Below are 17507 nucleotides of genomic sequence, written 5' to 3' on the forward strand. Positions count from 1 at the left end.
TAATGAACAACATAAGCTGATGACTGTCGGGACTTGGAGGGAAGGTAGGGGAGGGTGGGGGTAAGGGGGAAAGATCAACCAAAGGACTTATATGCAAGCATATAGGCCTAATCAATGGACATGGACAACGGGGGGGTGAGGGCATGAGCGGGGGGGGGGGGGTAGAGGGTAACGTGGGGACGAGGACACATATGTAATATCTTAATCAATAAAAAATATATTAAAAAAAATAAAAATAAAAGGCATGAGTGACATAAAAAAAAAGTTAATTTAACATTCAAAATCAATAGGAATAGAAGGTTAACATGCAAAAATCATTTGCATTTCTACTATCAGCAAACAAAAGGCAAATTAAATTTTTAATAAATTTTATTTAAAATCATATAAAACTAAATACCTAGGAGTAAATTTAATGAAAGATGTGCTAAACTTTTACAGTGAAAATTTAAAATGTGTCTGGGAGAAATTAAAGAAGACTTAAAGAAATGGAGAGATATACCATGTTCATGAATTGGATGACATGACGTAATATGTCAAATCTCCTTAAATTGATCTATAGATTTAATATAACTGCAACCATCCCAGAAGACTTTTTTTGATAGAAATTGAAAACTAAATAAAGTCTAGAACTTACAATGGAAATACAAAGAACTCGGAATATTCAAAGCAGTTTTAAAGAAGAGAATTTGAAGGACTTCAAAATTTATAAAACTATAGTAATTAAGACAGTGAGATATTGGCCTAAGGATTGATAGACCATTGTAACTTAATAGAGGATCCAGCAACAGAATCACAGTTACCTGTGGTCAATTGATTTTTGATAAAGGTCCCAAAGCAACTGAATGAAGAAAGGAAACTCTCTAACAAGTGGCGCTAGAAAGGTTTGGATCGCCTTATGGGAAAAAATCAAAGTACCTTGATCCCTGCCACAGATCATATAAAATTTGAGGTAGATCATAGGCCCAAACATAACAGCAAAAACTATGAGGATTCTCCTAGATATTAATTTATATGAATTTTTTGCACACTTTAGTTTGCCATGTATTAAGTGTTTAGAAAAAGAAGACAGTCAGTCCTTGCTTTGCTGTAAGCAGGTCATACACACAAAACAGCTACTAGTAGAAAAATATTCTAAGACAACATTTAAATAGTTGCATGATAGTATGGGGAAAAGCTTAAAAGATAAAAATGATCACAGAAGGGGAAATATTAATAATGCTTCTTAACCACTAGGTGCTAATAATATTCATTAATGCTATAAACCAAATAAATGTAGGTTATATATGTAGCATATATATGCACATATATACATATGTTGTGAATGAGCAGAGAAAGGTCTGGAAGGACATATCAAACATAACTAATGCAACCTTGCCTCTGGGGAAGAACAGGATTAGAGGATATGTGATATTTTTATAAGAACTAATAAATATGGTTCAGATTTAGTTTATAGAATACTTGATATTTCTATACTTTATTGCAGAGTCAACCTTAATATTAAAGATTTTAAAAATAATTGAATCCTCATTGACTTTCATAAACATAAACACACATACATATATACATAGTGTGAATTAATGAATACTTCAGTTTTAATGTACAGGCTTAAAAATTATATGTTCTTTATTTTTATTTTCTTAGTTTAATTCATTGAAAAGCCATTTGTTTTTAGGTAGTTTTAACCTTCTTTTCCTTTGGAGTCCAGTAGAAAAAACCAAAATTGTAATAGTCTGTATATTTAGGGTGGAATTTCCAGTATCAAAACTTAAAAATTCATGGTCTCATTTTTGCCATATTTATGTTAGGTGTTTTTTTTGTTGTTGTTGTTTTGTAAAGAAGTAAAATCTTATTTATAACCAGTCTTCCATCTTTATTTCCACCTTCTACATCCCTGATAATCACTGCTCTGTATAATTGATATGTAAAATTCCTGTGCATGGTTTTGCAGTTTTACTAGCAATGTATGTGTCCATAGACAATATATACTGTTTTAAAATTTGACACTTTGATTTGTACAGTTATACAATTTATTCTTTATATATAAAGAAAAGATATTACACACACCACTAATCCTGCTTTTCTCCTCAGAGGTAAAAATATAGTTAAACGTGCATTTTTCTAGACCAGGGATAGGGAACCCTTTTTCTGCCAAGGGCCATTTGGATATTTATAACATCATTCGCAGGCCATATAAAATTATCAATTTAAAAATTAGCCTGCTATACTTCGTCAAACATTTAATTAACTCACCTCCAATGCCTTGGCAGGGCCAGACCAACTGATTTTGTAGGCTGGACTTTCCCCACCCCTGTTCTAGACCTTTCCTTATGCTGTACATTATATATAGTTTTAAAAAACTACAAAACATAAGTTCTGTACTGTAAATACTGTTTCTAAATTCGCTTCTCCCCCTCTCCCTTACACCTAATGGTATGTGTAGGAGCTTTTAGCATTCAGTACATAAAGCTCTATCCCAAATCCATTCTTTTAACTGTTGTAGAAGTAATTTATGGTTTTATTTTGCCATTCCTCAGTGATGGATTTGAGGTTGCTTTCAGATTTTTCATCTTTATAAGCAGTGGTGTTCTGAACCCCTTTGTGTTCATTTTTACTTCTCTCGGGTAAGTAGTAGAAAGCAGGTAGCTGGGCTATTGGACATTGTATTTGTGTCTGTCATTTTCAGATTGCATCCTCCAGATCGGCTTTACCATGTTATACTCCGCCTTTGCTAGTGCTTATTTATCTTTCTGCTTCTTCCCCATAGGGTTTACTGGCATTGGGCATCAGCAAGTCTGTTCAAACACCAGATCCTAGTCATCCGTAAGGACCTTGCCTTTCTCTTTTTTGTTTGTTTTGTGGCAAGTCATTGAATAAAAGCAACTTAATTTTAGAAGCCTGCTGTTTCTGTACCTGCAGTTCATGTTAAAGATTTGGTTATTTCTTCCACTGAAGTATACTCACTGCTGTGTCAAAGTAAATTTAAGATATAATTTGAAAATAGAGTTTAAACTATTTATATGCTTTGTAACATGGCATAGCGATCTTGTACTTTTTATATTTGATAATTAAAAACAAAGCTCATATTTTGATCTTCGAGTTCTCTTTTATTTGGTCAAAGGAAACATATTTCATATTTCATACTGAGACGAACAGACCACTCTATCTAAAATCTTAGTAATAGCCCTAGGCAGTTTTGCTCAGTGGCTAGAGCATTAGCCTGTGGACCAAAGGGTCCCAGGTTAAATTCTGGTCAAGGGTACATACCTTGGTTGCAGGCTTCCCAGCCGGGGCCATGGTTGGGGCTCATGAAGGAGGCAACCAATCGATGTGTTTCTCTCACATCGATGTTTCTCTTTCCCTCTCTCTTCTACTCTCCCTAAAAATCATTGGAAAAAATATCCTCAGGTGAGGATTAACAACAAAATATATAAATTATTTCATTGTCTACATATGTAAATGAGAATGCAAGGCCCATGAGGACTGAGCTTTAAAAAATATAAATAAAATCTTAGCAATAACTCTTACTAAATCCATACTTAATCTACTTTAATCCTCCTGTTGTGATTTGGAAATAGCATTGTTAATATTTAAGACTATTTATTTGTAAAATGAGTATGCTTTTTAGAATATATTATTTTGAATTCTACCAGTTATTTGATACAGAGATGTTTTTTGTTGCTTCTAACATAACCAGAAAAAATTTTGAATTCCACATGCATCATTTTTAAAAAACACTCTTCAGTAGTAGAATTCAATGAATCTTAAGACAAAAAAAAAAAAGCACTTTTATTGCTGTAAAGGAGTCTACCTCTATCCTTTATATAAATGCCTTTCTTTACTTGAAAGCAAGACACTACTGTTTTCTTTTTTTTTTTTAATCCTCACCTGAGGATATTTTTCCATTGATTTTTAGAGAGAGTGGAAGAGAGAGGGAAAGATAGAGAAATATCGATGTGAGAGAAACACATTGATTGGTTTCCTTCTGCACAAGCCCTGACCATGGCCAGGGCCAGGGAGGAGCCTGCAACTAATCTATGTGCCCTTGACCAGAATTTAACCTGGGCCTCTTTTTTTTTTTTTTTTTAAATATATTTTATTGATTTTTTACAGAGAGGAAGGGAGAGAGATAGAGAGTTAGAAACATCGATGAGAGAGAAACATCGATCAGCTGCCTCCTGCACATCTCCCACTGGGGATATGCCCGCAACCCAGGTACATGCCCTTGACCGGAATCGAACCTGGGACCTTTCAGTCCGCAGGCCGACGCTCTATCCACTGAGCCAAACTAGCTAGGGCGGAACACTACTGTTTGTTTGTTTGTTTTTTACAAATAATAACATTTTAAAAATATTATACTTCCTGAACAGCTTTGTTCACCAAAATTTTAAAACAGGATAAAATTTTAAAATTGTAGGTTATGAAGATTTCTTCTTAAGGTATTTTCAATAACCTACATTATTGCTGCCCAGTAGAATTTTCTACAAAATCTGTTCATTATGATAGTCACTAGCGACATGTGGCTATGGAACACCTGAAATGTAGCTAGTGCAATTAAAGAACTACATTTAAAATTTTACTTAGTTTTAATTAAATAGTCTTATGTGGCTAATTATGTATTTTGGACAGTGCAGATCTACTGAATTAAAAATTTTAATAAGAACCTACAGATTTCTTGAAAATACATAATGAAAGTAATGCTGTTTAATTTAGATCTTCATTTACTGTAACTTATATTTATCTCCAATATTACTTTGGTGGGGGAAACTTTTAGAAGCAAATAAATTTTTTAAATCAAGCTTGCAGAACATTATCCCATCTATAAACTAAGAATTCTGTATGTCAAGATTATATACTTACAAAAGGAATTTAAAAATTGGTTTTTAATAAGAATTCTTGTTTAAATTTTCATCTGCCAAAAGGGTGCCATAGCATTTGGGTTTGGGAGTAAATTTCCTAGGAAATATTTTTATTTATTGAGTGGTTATTTTCCTTTTATAGTATGTCATATTTTTTAACTTAGTATTTTATTGGTACATATAGAAATACAAAAGAATGCACATAAAGACCAAATATGCTTGAAAAAATAATTTAGATTTTATTTTTATTTTTATTTATTTTTAAATATATTTTATTGATTTTTTTACAGAGAGGAAGGGAGAGGGATAGAAAGTTAGAAACATCGATGAGAGAGAAACATCAATCAGCTGCCTCCTGCACACCTCCCACTGGGGGCTAATTTAGATTTTAAAAATTGTCATTAAAAACACCCAGAAAACTGAAGCTGTTAGTACTAATAATAGTAGTCAGTTGCTCTGTGTTAAACTATATAGAACCAGAAGCAAGTTCCCAGCATCAAATATGGGTAATATAAATCATCCATTGACTGTACAAGAAGACAAAAATAACCCAATCGGAAGCTGCGTTACGAGGAAATTTAAATAATATCCTGCTCATTAAATATCTGATTGCGCCGAAACCGGTTTGGCTCAGTGGATAGAGCGTCGGCCTGTGGACTGAAAGGCCCCAGGTTCGATTCCAGTCAAGGGCATGTACCTGGGTTGCGGACACATCCCCAGTGGGGGGTGTGCAGGAGGCAGCTGATCGATGTTTCTCTCTCATTGGTGTTTCTAATTCTCTATCTCTCTCCCTTCCTCTCTGTAAAAAAATCAATAAAATATATTTTTAAAAAAACAAAAACAACAACAAAAAAACATCTGATTGCATTTTTTAAAAAGATTAATTTTACCAGCATTTGTTGTGGTACATGATAGTAAAGTTCTAAATCAAAACAGACTATATGGAAAAGGAATTAGCAGATACTTATACTAAATTGTATTCATTATAGTTATGTATTTTTAAATATAAGTTTTAAGTTTTTTCCACTTTACATGTTGATTTTCTGATTAGATTTGAGTTTGGCACTTAAACTTAAATATAAAACCATAACACCTTAATATTGTAAGAAGCTTTTTATTTTCATTATAGACATATATTTTAAAAGGAAACCATTTGCATTTCTTGTAAACTATATTACCATTTTTATTTTCCAGGTATGGATTTTCAAATATGCGTTATATTGCTTCACTAATTAGTGGTGTTGGTATTTTCATGATGGGTGCAGGATTATCTTGGTACCATGGAATTATGGGATTGCTTCATCCTCAACCAATGGAATCCCTGCTCTGGGTAATTATTCCCCCCACCACCCCCCGCCCCTCAGTTTTGAAGTTATATGAAATAGTATTTAATTATCGTGGAATACCTTTGTGATCTTGATGTTAAAGAACGGGACTAATATACCTTCTTGACTGTGTTATATAGTGTTATGTATCTGTAGTTGTATTTTTTAGAGTATGGTTGAGCATGACTTCTGAATACATGATTCAGTGATGTTGAACAGGATCATCTTTGTAGGTACAGTTATAATATTGAGCAGTCCCATTAATTTTTCTAATTTCTGTTGAAAAATAAGAAGAAAGACTTCTGTTCACTTTTAGTCCCAAGAACAATTACCTATCAGTACTTAAAATATCCAGTCCCATGTAATAGTCATATGTTGAAATTGTTATAAAGTTAAAGCTTCTCATTTCCCCCATCCTGGTAAGCTACCGGTATACTGGAGGAATGGGGCAAGGGGAGCATAGTCACTGTATATGTTCTCCCACCCCTAGGTTGCCTTCCGGCAGCATTGAAAATAGGGGACAAGAAAGTACTACCTTTTGGCATCAATGTCATTTTGCATCAGTTTCCTTTGTAGAGATTTAAAGCTGTTTTTTGGTTTTTGTTTTCTTCTGTCATGGGCACTTCAAGGAAATTATCCTGCTTTGGCAGTGCCCTTGATGAGCACAGTTGTGTTTATGTGGGCTAGTGGGTTTGGAGCTAAGAGTTGTAAAATCAGGCATGGGCCACCTATGCAAGGCTTGAATAAATGGTATTGGCACCTCGTTTTGGAATGTGGGGTGCTTGTAACCTACTTTGTTCTCAACTGGAGTGCATCTCATTTTAATATCTTGTTTCACCTATATACCTACATAATAATCACCCTATTAAACTAGGCTTTTTCTATAGTTCTTACTGATTAGTCTCTTACTATAATACATTTCAGATAATTAAAATGAAGAAGGGTATTTCCTCCATTCTGCAGAGGTTTGACCATGTTATAATTATCTTATTGTCTTCGCATTCATCTAATTTGTACAATATTATTTTATAGAGCAAAGAAGTTAATTGCTATGGAGTTAGGGATTGATTATTAAATTTTCAATTGTGTGTATAAGTTTTAAAGCTTCTAGAAGCTCTTCTTTTAGTAACTAAATGCGGTTCTCAACCTGTGGGTCGCGACCCCTTTGGGGGTCGAACGACCCTTTCACAGGGGTCGCCTAAGACCATCGGAAAACACATATATAATTACATATTGTTTTTGTGATTAATCACTATGCTTTAATTATGTTCAATTTGTAACAATGAAAATACATCCTGCATATCAGATATTTACATTACGATTCATAACAGTAGCAAAATTACAGTTATGAAGTAGCAACGAAAATAATTTAATGGTTGGGGGTCACCACAACATGAGGAACTGTATTACAGGATCGCGGCATTAGGAAGGTTGAGAACCACTGCATTAGACTGTGACTGTTATAAAAAATAGATCCAGCACACCATAAACCAGCTTATATTTATTAGGTATTATTTTGGAATCTTGGTGGACATATGGTGTCTCCCTTTATTAAATCCTTTCTGGAAAGAGATAGAAGGATTTAAAACAATTACAAGGAAGTTTAGTTACTATGTTTCAGATTGGCAGCATGATTGAGTGGAAAGACTCTAGAATTGAAACTAATAAGTCTGTGTTCTAATATTTTTTTTTTTGGTGTGTGTGTTCTAATTCTTACTGTGGTATCATTTTTGTGTTCTCAAGCAAATCACATAGCCTTTGGAAATCTGTTTCCTTAACAGAATTATGAAAGTGTTGAACAGGGTTCAAAATTTTCAACCTCTATTTTAGGGAAGCTTAGGGGCCCAAAAAAGGTAATGTTAAAAATTGTATAGATGATTGATTTGAATTTCATTTAAAAATTTTAAAAGTTTGTGTTGCTAGTTTAATTCTATATACCTTGGATTACAGTTACTGAGATCTTTATTTAATTCCAAGAATGTCCTGGGACTATAAGGAAAGTAGTGTTACCAAAAAAAATTACTGCTTATAGTTATCTTTTGGAATCAGAATTCAGAAAGGATTCTCTTTATATTGGCATCCAAACAAATCCAGAAGTTATTTGAGCATGGGAGTGGACCTTACTGCCTCTGGTATTCACAACCCCAGATTTCAAATAATTTGTGTTAATTTTGAACTTCAAAAATTTTATACTAATTAATACTTTAACCTTTTATATCATTAATTGAGCTTAGGTCATGGTATACATTCTGTAATGGTATAGCACCTCATTCTGGAATGTGGGGTACTTATAACCTAGAACTTATATTATATATAGGGGTGGGCATGTATGGAAAATTAAATAATAATCTACACTAATAAAAGAGAAAAATGGTAATTGGCGTACGGCGCTACCCTTTTCATTGGCTAATCAGGGCTATATGCAAATTAACTGCCAACAAGATGGCGGTTAATTTGCATATGTAGGCACAATGCAGGGAGGCTAAAGGGAAAGCAGAAGCCCCCTGCCACTGACAGTGATCGGAAACCCAGTGGGGAGCTAAGAGCTGGGGGGCAGGGCAAAGGCGGCCCTGGGTCCGCCTTTGCCCTGCCCCCCAGCCATGATCGGAGAATCAGGCACCTTTGCTGCCCTGGCCAGTGATAGCAGGAAGTAGGGGTGGAGCCAGCGATGGGAGCTGGGCACGGTCGAAGCTGGCAGTCCCGGGAGCTAGGGGTCCCTTGCCTGGGCCTAAAGCGAAGCCCATGATCGCGGGGCCGCTGCCACTGCGGGTCCCCGCTGCCCGGACCGGATGCCTAGGCCAGAGGTGTCAGGCCTGGGCAGGGGCGGAGCCTGCAACCGCGGGGAGCTGGGGGTCCCCTGCCCAGGCCTGACGCCTCTGCCGGAGGCCTCAGGCCTGGTCAAGGGGCCGATCCGGTGATTGGTGATTGGAGGGTGATGAGGGTCAACTCCTCTGGCCGAGGCATCAGGCCTGGGCGGGGGGCGGAGCCGGGGATTGGGGGGATATGATGGTCCCCTTGCCCAGGCCTGAAGCCTGGGTCAGAGGCGTCAGGCTTGGGCGGGGGGTGGAGCAAGCGATCAGAGGGAGATGGGGGTCCCCTGCCCAGGCATGATTCCTGGGCCAGAGGCCTCAGGCCTGGGCGGGGGTCAGAGCCAGTGATCGGGGGGAGATGGGGGTCCCCTGTCCAAGCCTGACACCTCTGGCAGAGGCGTCAGGCCTGGGCAAGGGGCCGATCAGGCGATCGGAGGGTGATGGGGGTCTACGCCTCTGGCCGAGGCATCAGGCCTGGGCCAGGGGCAGAGCCAGCAATCGGAGGGGTCTGGGGGTCCCCTGCCCAGGCCTGACACCTGGGCCAGAGGCATCAGGCCTGGGCTGGGGGAAGAACCAGTGATGGGGGGATATGAGGGTCCCCTGCCCAGGCCTGATACCTCTGTCAGAGGCGTCAGGCCTGGGCAAGGGGCCGATCCTGCAATTGGAGGGTGATGGGGGTCAACGCCTGAGGGCTCCCAGTATGTGAGAGGGGGCAGGCTGGGCTGAGGGACACTCCCCCCCCACACACACACACCCAGTGCACGAATTTTGTGCACCGGGCCCCTAGTTAATAGATAATACAGGAATAAACTCTGTGTAGTGTACTCACAAATGTAACCTTCTTTTGCCCACCCATGTATACATTTCTATATATATATAGAAGCCTAAGCGAACATTACAACCGAACGACCAGAATGACCGGTCGATCAGTCGCTATGATGCACACTGACCACCAGGGGCCAGATGCTCAACACAGGAGCTACCCCCTGGTGGTCAGTGTGCTCCCACAGCCAACATCCCGCAGCCCCTCCCCCCCCCCCCCGTGATCCACCCCCCCACCTCCCCCAGCTGGCTGGCCAACCTCCTGCAGCCCCTGCCTCCCCCAACCCCCCACCAGGCCAGCCCCTGGATGGCCCTAATCGGGGGGCCAGCCGGCCTACTTCCTGGGGTCCCTCCCCTCCCACGAGCCAGTCCCCCAATAGTGCCGGCCAGGCCAAGGGACCCCACCCGTACACGAATTCATGCAATGGGTCTCTACTCCTATATAATAAAAGCCTACTATGAAAATCGAACAGCGGAATGACCCGTGGAATGACTGGTTGCTATGATGTGCATTGACCACCAGGGGGCAGATGCTCAATGCAGGAGCTGCCCCTAGCCTGCAGGCCCCAGGCCAGCCAAGGCAGGTGCCAGCAGGGGCCCCCCAATCACCCCACCATTTGCCCTGCAGAGGGAGGTGATGGGCGGGGGTGGCTGGCAAGTGACTGGCAGCGGGGGGTGGGGCCGGCTGGCAAGTGGGCTGGCACTGTCCCATGATCACCCTGCCAGTCGCCTCCCACAGAGGGTGTGGGCTGGTGCTGCCCCCCCCATCGCAGAGGGAGGTGACCCACAGAGGGAGGTAACCTGGCACCACAGAGGGAGGCTACCAGCGGCAGTGGTGGGGGGCAGAGCTGCTGAGCGGGCAGTGCCAGGCTGGCCAAGGCAAGTGCAAGCAAGGGTCCCATGATCACCCTGCCGATCGCCCCACAGATCAGCCCTGATCGCCAGTCAGGCCTAGGGACCCTACCCATGCATGAATTTCGTGCATCAGGCCTCTAGTAATATATATATCACTCTTCTAATTATTACAAAATGAGATGACCATAACATTTTTAAGCTTTTATCTGTTTTCTCATGTGAAGATACCACCTATCTCATTTTCCTCATTTGAACTATTTCCCCATCAAGGTCCTTATCTGGCATGAATTCAAATTCATGTTTCCGTTTTAAATATTACAAACTTTATGTATGAACAATTTTGATTTTTTGTGAAATATTCATTTATGCTTTATTTTAATATTTATTTTTCAGGCATATTGTATTTTAGCAGGATCCTTGTTATCTGAAGGAGGTATGTACTGTCGTAGTATTTCTTTTAATTTAGTAAAATATATTTAGTAGTTCATTAAAAAAACTGGGAATAGGAATCTAAACTTTGTCTACTTTTAAGGAGTAAACTCTATATGATGTACTGTGGCTGTTTCTGTAAAGGGTGGGGGCAACAGAAAAGCTATTTCTTCTAGAGTATCCTCCTATATAATAAAAGGCTAATATGCAAATTGACCAAAAGGTGGAACAACTGGTCACTGTGATGCGCAGTGGCCACCAGGAGCAGACACTGCCAGCTGTCCAACTGCCGGCTTAGGGGAGTGGGCCTAAGCTGTCAGTCAGACATTCCCCCAAGGGTTCCTGGATCCTGAGTGTATGAATTTCGTGCACCAGGCCTCTAGTCTATATATACAAAAGCCCAGCAACCAAACGGTGGAATGACCAGAACGACTGTCGACCAGTTGTTATGACGCGCAGTGACCACCAGGGGGCGCAGACGCTTAACGCAGGAGCTGCCCCCTGATGGTCAGTGTGCTCGGCTGACCAGGATGCAGCCTCTAGCAGGCCCAGGGTGAGTCCAAATCTCCACACCTATCAAATACCTGAGAGAATCCAAACTCTGGCCTGACCCCACCAGCTGATGTAGGCCCTCTAGGGTGTGTTCTAGAAAGAGCACGGGGAACTGGCATAGGCGGATTGCAAGAGGGGACGTGACTGTGGACCCCCTGGGTAGGCTGTCCTGATGGCTGAGGATCCTGGAGCACAGCTGCCCTGAACATACCAATGGTGACTCTGACCTGGCATCATACATCAAGGACATTCACCTAGTGGCTTTGGGGTGCAAAGCTCTCTGCCAGGTTCCTCCAGGACACAGAACACACCTTTACCCAGGACATTACCCTGAAATACCAGCTCAGACTAATTTCCTCATTCAGCAGCTGCTCAGAGGGCGGGTCCACAGCCGCTTGGCTGACTGGGATGAGCGGCGCTCCCACAGCAGGCCCATCCCCACAGGCCACGCCCCCACCAGTGCACGAATCTGTGCACAGGTCCTCTAGTCATATCATAAAACTCAGAACATTTGAAATATAAAAATATAACTATATACGGAGTTCTAAAAAAATGAGGTTTTAGTATGTTAATCAAAGAAGGCTGTCATTTTTTGTAATACAAATACATCAAAGTTTCTGAAAGTTTCAGCTATAGCAGTATTATGACAGAGAAGTGCTACTATCATGTATGAAACTGCCTAATTCACTGCTTTACTCATAGTATGTTTACTTCTGAAACGTTGTCACTTTCTATGCATACTATTTCGTTCATCTTTGTCTATAAAATGGTGATAATACTACCTGCCTCAAAAGGTTGGGAGGATCAAGAATGACTATGCTTACTTAGTGTGGTGCCTGCCAAATAGTAACTGTCCAATAAAGTACGGCTGTTATTGTGGTAATGATATTTAAGTTGCTATGGTTTTGAAATATGGGATTCATTATGTTTGATGATTAATTGGTTCCTTGATAATGACTAGTTAATACAGAACTTTTTCTTAATTCCAACCATGGCATTAAAGTGTTATACATATTTATTTATCTTTTGAGATACCATCTTTAAAGTTGAGAGGCATGAAGTTTCTCCTATGCTGATGTGAATGCTTTTCTTTCAGCAACACTTCTTGTTGCTGTAAATGAACTTCGTAGGAGTGCTGCGGCCAAAGGAATGTCATTTTACAAGTATGGTATGTGCTTTAGAAACCAGGTGTATTATTTTATCTCCATTATTTGCTTAAAATTGCCTAGTACTATTGCTTTGTTCCTTATAGATATGTACAAAATATATCTCAGTGTCTTCCCTATGTGTGGCTCTTATATATGTATCAGTTCATTGAAAAAGAGAAATGTAATGTAAATTGAACATGAATACTTTATATTTGCATTTAACTTACGTAAATTACAGCATTTATGTATATGCTTATATAACTTAAAAAAACAATTTGAACATGTAAGCCAAGAAATTGTTTGCTCTGAGCAGTGTTTTTAAAATCAGGATCTCACACATTTTTTTTTTATAATATATTTTTTATTGATTAAGATATTACATATGTGTCCTTGTCCCCACGTTACCCTCCCCCCCCCCCCCCCCGCTCATGCCCTCACCCCCCGTTGTCCGTGTCCATTGGTAGGATCTCACACATTTTTAATCTTCATTTATATCTTAATTTTAAATGGATACTTATTAAAATGTTATCTGAGAATATCGAGATTTCAGAAAGTTTCTTTTTTATCTCTCCCCAATGATTAAGTAATGGAAAGTCGTGATCCTAGTACAAATGTTATATTGTTGGAGGATACTGCAGCAGTCTTGGGAGTGACAATAGCAGCCACTTGTATGGGCCTTACTTCTATAACAGGTAAATATTCCTTATATTACAGGTGATTTATTTGTACTACTTAAATAATCCTATGTGGAAATTTTCTTTTACATCATTGAATAATTTTAAACTGATAGATTGTTAGATGCTAATTTTATACTACCCTAACTTATTAACTTATTTATATAAAACATTTGGTCAGTAAAAGTGTAAAATTTCTCTGAGTTAAGAATTTCTCTTAGAAATAAAGAAGGCTGTTAATAGTGCATTTCTGTAATACTCTAAACCTTTCTAATTGTGACTTAATGAATTACGCAATTATTCTTTACCATAAGTTACACAATTATTCTTTGCGTATAGAAGTATTGATATTTGTCCTAGTGACCTGACAAATTTATTAATATAATGCAAGAGAGAACTTCAATAAACTCTAGAGTGCTAAATAAATATATATTGTGGCTGTTGTTAATTTGTCTTTTGCACTGTTAGTCCCAATGATAAGTACTATTGCTTTCCTATTTCCTTGACTCTCAAGTTGGTTCTACCCTCATTTCAGTAGCTAGTTAAGTGTTTTAAAGGCCAGTACAATACAGATGAATCAGAAGACAGAATGTAAATCAGAATCATTTAGTATGCAAAGACTCAAATTTCTGAGCCTTGGAATGGAACTCCTTCCATTCTTACCCATTTGTTTTTGCATATTTAAATAATTTGAGGTGATAAGCTCTCATAGTTCTGCAGTGTTTTTAAAATACTCTAAAATATGAACAGGTCTTTCTCATTTTGAATATACATTTTAAGTCTGAACCAGCATTCTTTAATGTTCACTGTGATCCAGAATATTTCTATAAGTTTTATTGTTTTTCTGGTTAACTATATCATTTTAGACATAAATCATTACTTAGCAAAATTTCAGGCTTAAGAAAAGTGTGACTTGACAAGTAAGTCAACTTTTAATAGATTATTTTCTTTTATATTATAATGTTAACCAGTCAAATCAAACATAAAATTTTTGTTTTAAGAGTATTCACATGAATTAAATTTTAATTAGTTAAATTAATGCATTTAAATTTAAATAACATGCCAATAAATAAATAAATAAAATATTTTTTAGCTAATATTTCTGTGACTTCTGTAGGATTATTTATATACATATATTTTTATTTTTATTTTTTTATTTTATTTTTTTTATAAAATATATTTCATTGATTTCCCACAGAGAGAAAGGGAGAAGGATAGAGAGCTAGAAACATTGATGAGAGAGAAACATCGATCAGCTGCCTCCTGCACCCCCTCCCCCCCCACTGGGGATGTGCCCGCAACCAAGGCACATGCCCCTGACCAGAATCGAACCTGCGACCCTTGAGTCTGCAGGCCAATGCTCTATCCACTGAGCCAAACCGGCCAGGGCTATTTTTAAATAAAAATGACGAAATTTGAGTTTCTAAAGTGCAATGCAATATATTTTATTTCAAACTCTATAATTATATGCCTCCTAGTACATTATACTGTATTCACAAGTGGATCATTTTTAAGACTTCAGTACAGATAAGTCAGTTTACTTTTCAGTGTTACATTTTTGACTAAATATTAGTAAAACTAGTATGTAAATTCAGTTTTTTAGTAAAATATGTTTTATCAAGCATTAAGAGACTTAAATTTAATCTTTAGAATATAAAGATTTCTCTAATTATAAAAGCCATGTGTTGTAATAATTAATTGATGTCTGTTACATAAATACTAGAGGCCCAGTGCATGAATTCGTGCACGGATGGGGGGTCCCTCAATCCAGCCAGTGATTGGGGCCAATTGGGACTGTCTCTCCCAGCCCTGATCAGGGCCGCCCGGCCATGGGGAGGGACCATGGGAGGTTGGCCGGCCACAGAAGGTTGGCTGTGGGCGCGCACTAACCACCAGGGGGAAGCTCCTGCATTGAGCATCTGCCCTCTGGTGGTCAGTGCATGTCATAGCAACTGGTTGTTCAGTCAACTGGTCATAATGGTCTCTTAGGCTTTTGTATATATAGAATATATAGATTAATCTACACATTTATAGATGATAAATCATCTCATTGGTTTTGGAAGAGAATTAATTAAGCCCTAACAAATTTTAGAATCAGAATTGTCTGGAGGTTAGGAAGACACAGAATCCTAGACTCCACCTTCAGAGTTTTTGATTCAGAAGATCTAGGGTAAGGCCTGAGAATTTTCATTTCTACTAAGTTGTCAAGTGATGCTGATGCTGATGGTCAAAGGACTATACTTTGAGAACCACTGCTCAAACATACCCAGAGCAGCAATGAATAAACTTTCTTTTTAGTATCCAGAATAGTATTAGCTATGTATCACCCTTGGTTGAATGATAAAGGAGTGACCCATATAAGTTTTTGTATGGCTTTTATAATTTTCTCATAGAACCTTGGTAGGAATAAGACACAAAAATTGTTATTTCAGTTTTTGATCTTACAATTATTTTGTCAACCTGGGATAGGAAAAGTGCTACTGATACTGCTAACAGAAATGGACTCTTTATTATGTTATTAATTTATAATAAAAGCATAATATGCTAATTAGACTGGACATCCTTCTGGACGTCCTTCCTTCCAGACAAAGCCGCAGCAGGTGGGGCCCCCCGATCACGGTGGCGGAGGGCAGGGGCTGGGGCCAAGGCCCTTGCATGAATTTCGTGCATCAGGCCTCTAGTATGTATATAAATTCTCTAATCTGAAAATGCTCTGAAGCCTCACCCATATAATGGCCAGATGCAAAAAACAGATCTTAAATAATTAAACCCCATTATACTCCCATGTAATATGAGGCAAGTTGTATCATTCCCATTTTGTAGTAAGGTAAATAAATCTATCAGGAGAAAGTCATTAAAGGAATCAGAATGAATTTGAAGTCCCTTGATTTATTGATTATGTTCTTTGCTCACTAAAGTTCATCGAAATAATAGAAAATGTTAATTTACTGACTTGTTATGTGCTTTATTTAGGCAATCCACTGTATGACAGCCTGGGTTCTTTGGGTGTGGGCACCTTATTAGGTGTTGTCTCAGCATTCCTCATTTACACTAACACAGAAGCACTGCTAGGGCGATCTATCCAGCCGGAACAAGTACAGCGGCTTACTGAACTCCTGGAGAATGACCCATCAGTAAGGTCAGTTTATTCCTATGCTGCTGCTAAGGTTCATAGAATCATTAAGAAATAGGTATGTTTGGTTTGTAAATACTTCCAGAAGAGGTTTTGGATTCCTAACCTTCAGAACTTTTTAATCTATTACTTTTCAGAGTTGCAACCTTACAACAATTAGCAAGTGAAAGCATTTAAGAAACTCCTTAAGTTTCCTTTTAAATTTTGTGTATCTTTAATTTTTAGAATAAGGAACAGAAGTTTGCAAAGTAGTTGCCTCCTTAATGTGGAACCACTTGGGTGGATCTTTCATATTTATATTTGCCTTATATTTGTATTATAAATTGAATATACTAAATTTAAGAAGATTTTTAATGATGGGGAAGTGATTACCAAATTTAAAATAATTTATATTCTCTTTGAAAATAAACTTATTTTAGTTTATTTTAAATTTTTCCTTATAATCTTTATCTTTTAAATTATCTATACTAATAAAAGGGTAATATGCTAATTAGACCAGACAGACCAGATGTCTTCTGGACATCATTCTGGATGTCCTTCCTAACTAAGCCAGGGCCTGGGCAAAGCCGCCCAGGGTCCCCGGTGCCGCTGTGGCCGGCCCAGGGGAAGCTGGCCCGGGGTCCTGGATGCCTGCTGGCAGCCGGAGGAGGGAAGCCTGGGTCCTGGTTGCCAGAGGAAAGCTGGTGCCAGCAGCCAGGGGAAGGAAGGCCTACACTTGCACGAATTTTTGTGCATCGGGCCACTAGTATAAGAATAAAGAACAAAGACGGGAGAGAATCAGATACAGAGTTCTATTTTTTTTAAAATATATTTTTATTGATTTCAGAGAGGAAGGGAGAGGGAGAGAGAGATAGAAACATCAATGATGAGAGAGACTCATTGATCAGCTGCCTCCTGCATGCC

The 17507-nt window shown here is 38.7% G+C and overlaps 1 protein-coding gene across 4 annotated transcripts in view; it reads left to right on the forward strand.

The window, feature by feature from the left end:
- The window catches only part of SLC30A9 (solute carrier family 30 member 9), a 77997-nt gene that overhangs the window by 37931 nt on the left and 22559 nt on the right, over window positions 1-17507 (forward strand). For all 4 annotated transcript variants that reach the window (XM_036332516.1, XM_036332500.1, XM_036332490.1 and 1 more), the window contains exons 10-15: window positions 2765-2820; window positions 6051-6186; window positions 11062-11101; window positions 12746-12817; window positions 13382-13489; window positions 16445-16610. In XM_036332516.1, the coding sequence (XP_036188409.1) occupies window positions 2765-2820; window positions 6051-6186; window positions 11062-11101; window positions 12746-12817; window positions 13382-13489; window positions 16445-16610 (578 nt within the window). The remainder of the gene's footprint in view (window positions 1-2764; window positions 2821-6050; window positions 6187-11061; window positions 11102-12745; window positions 12818-13381; window positions 13490-16444; window positions 16611-17507) is intronic.

The sequence above is a fragment of the Myotis myotis genome, unplaced genomic scaffold, assembly GCF_014108235.1.
Source record: "Myotis myotis isolate mMyoMyo1 unplaced genomic scaffold, mMyoMyo1.p scaffold_m19_p_1, whole genome shotgun sequence".
NCBI classification, from domain to species: Eukaryota; Metazoa; Chordata; class Mammalia; order Chiroptera; family Vespertilionidae; genus Myotis; species Myotis myotis.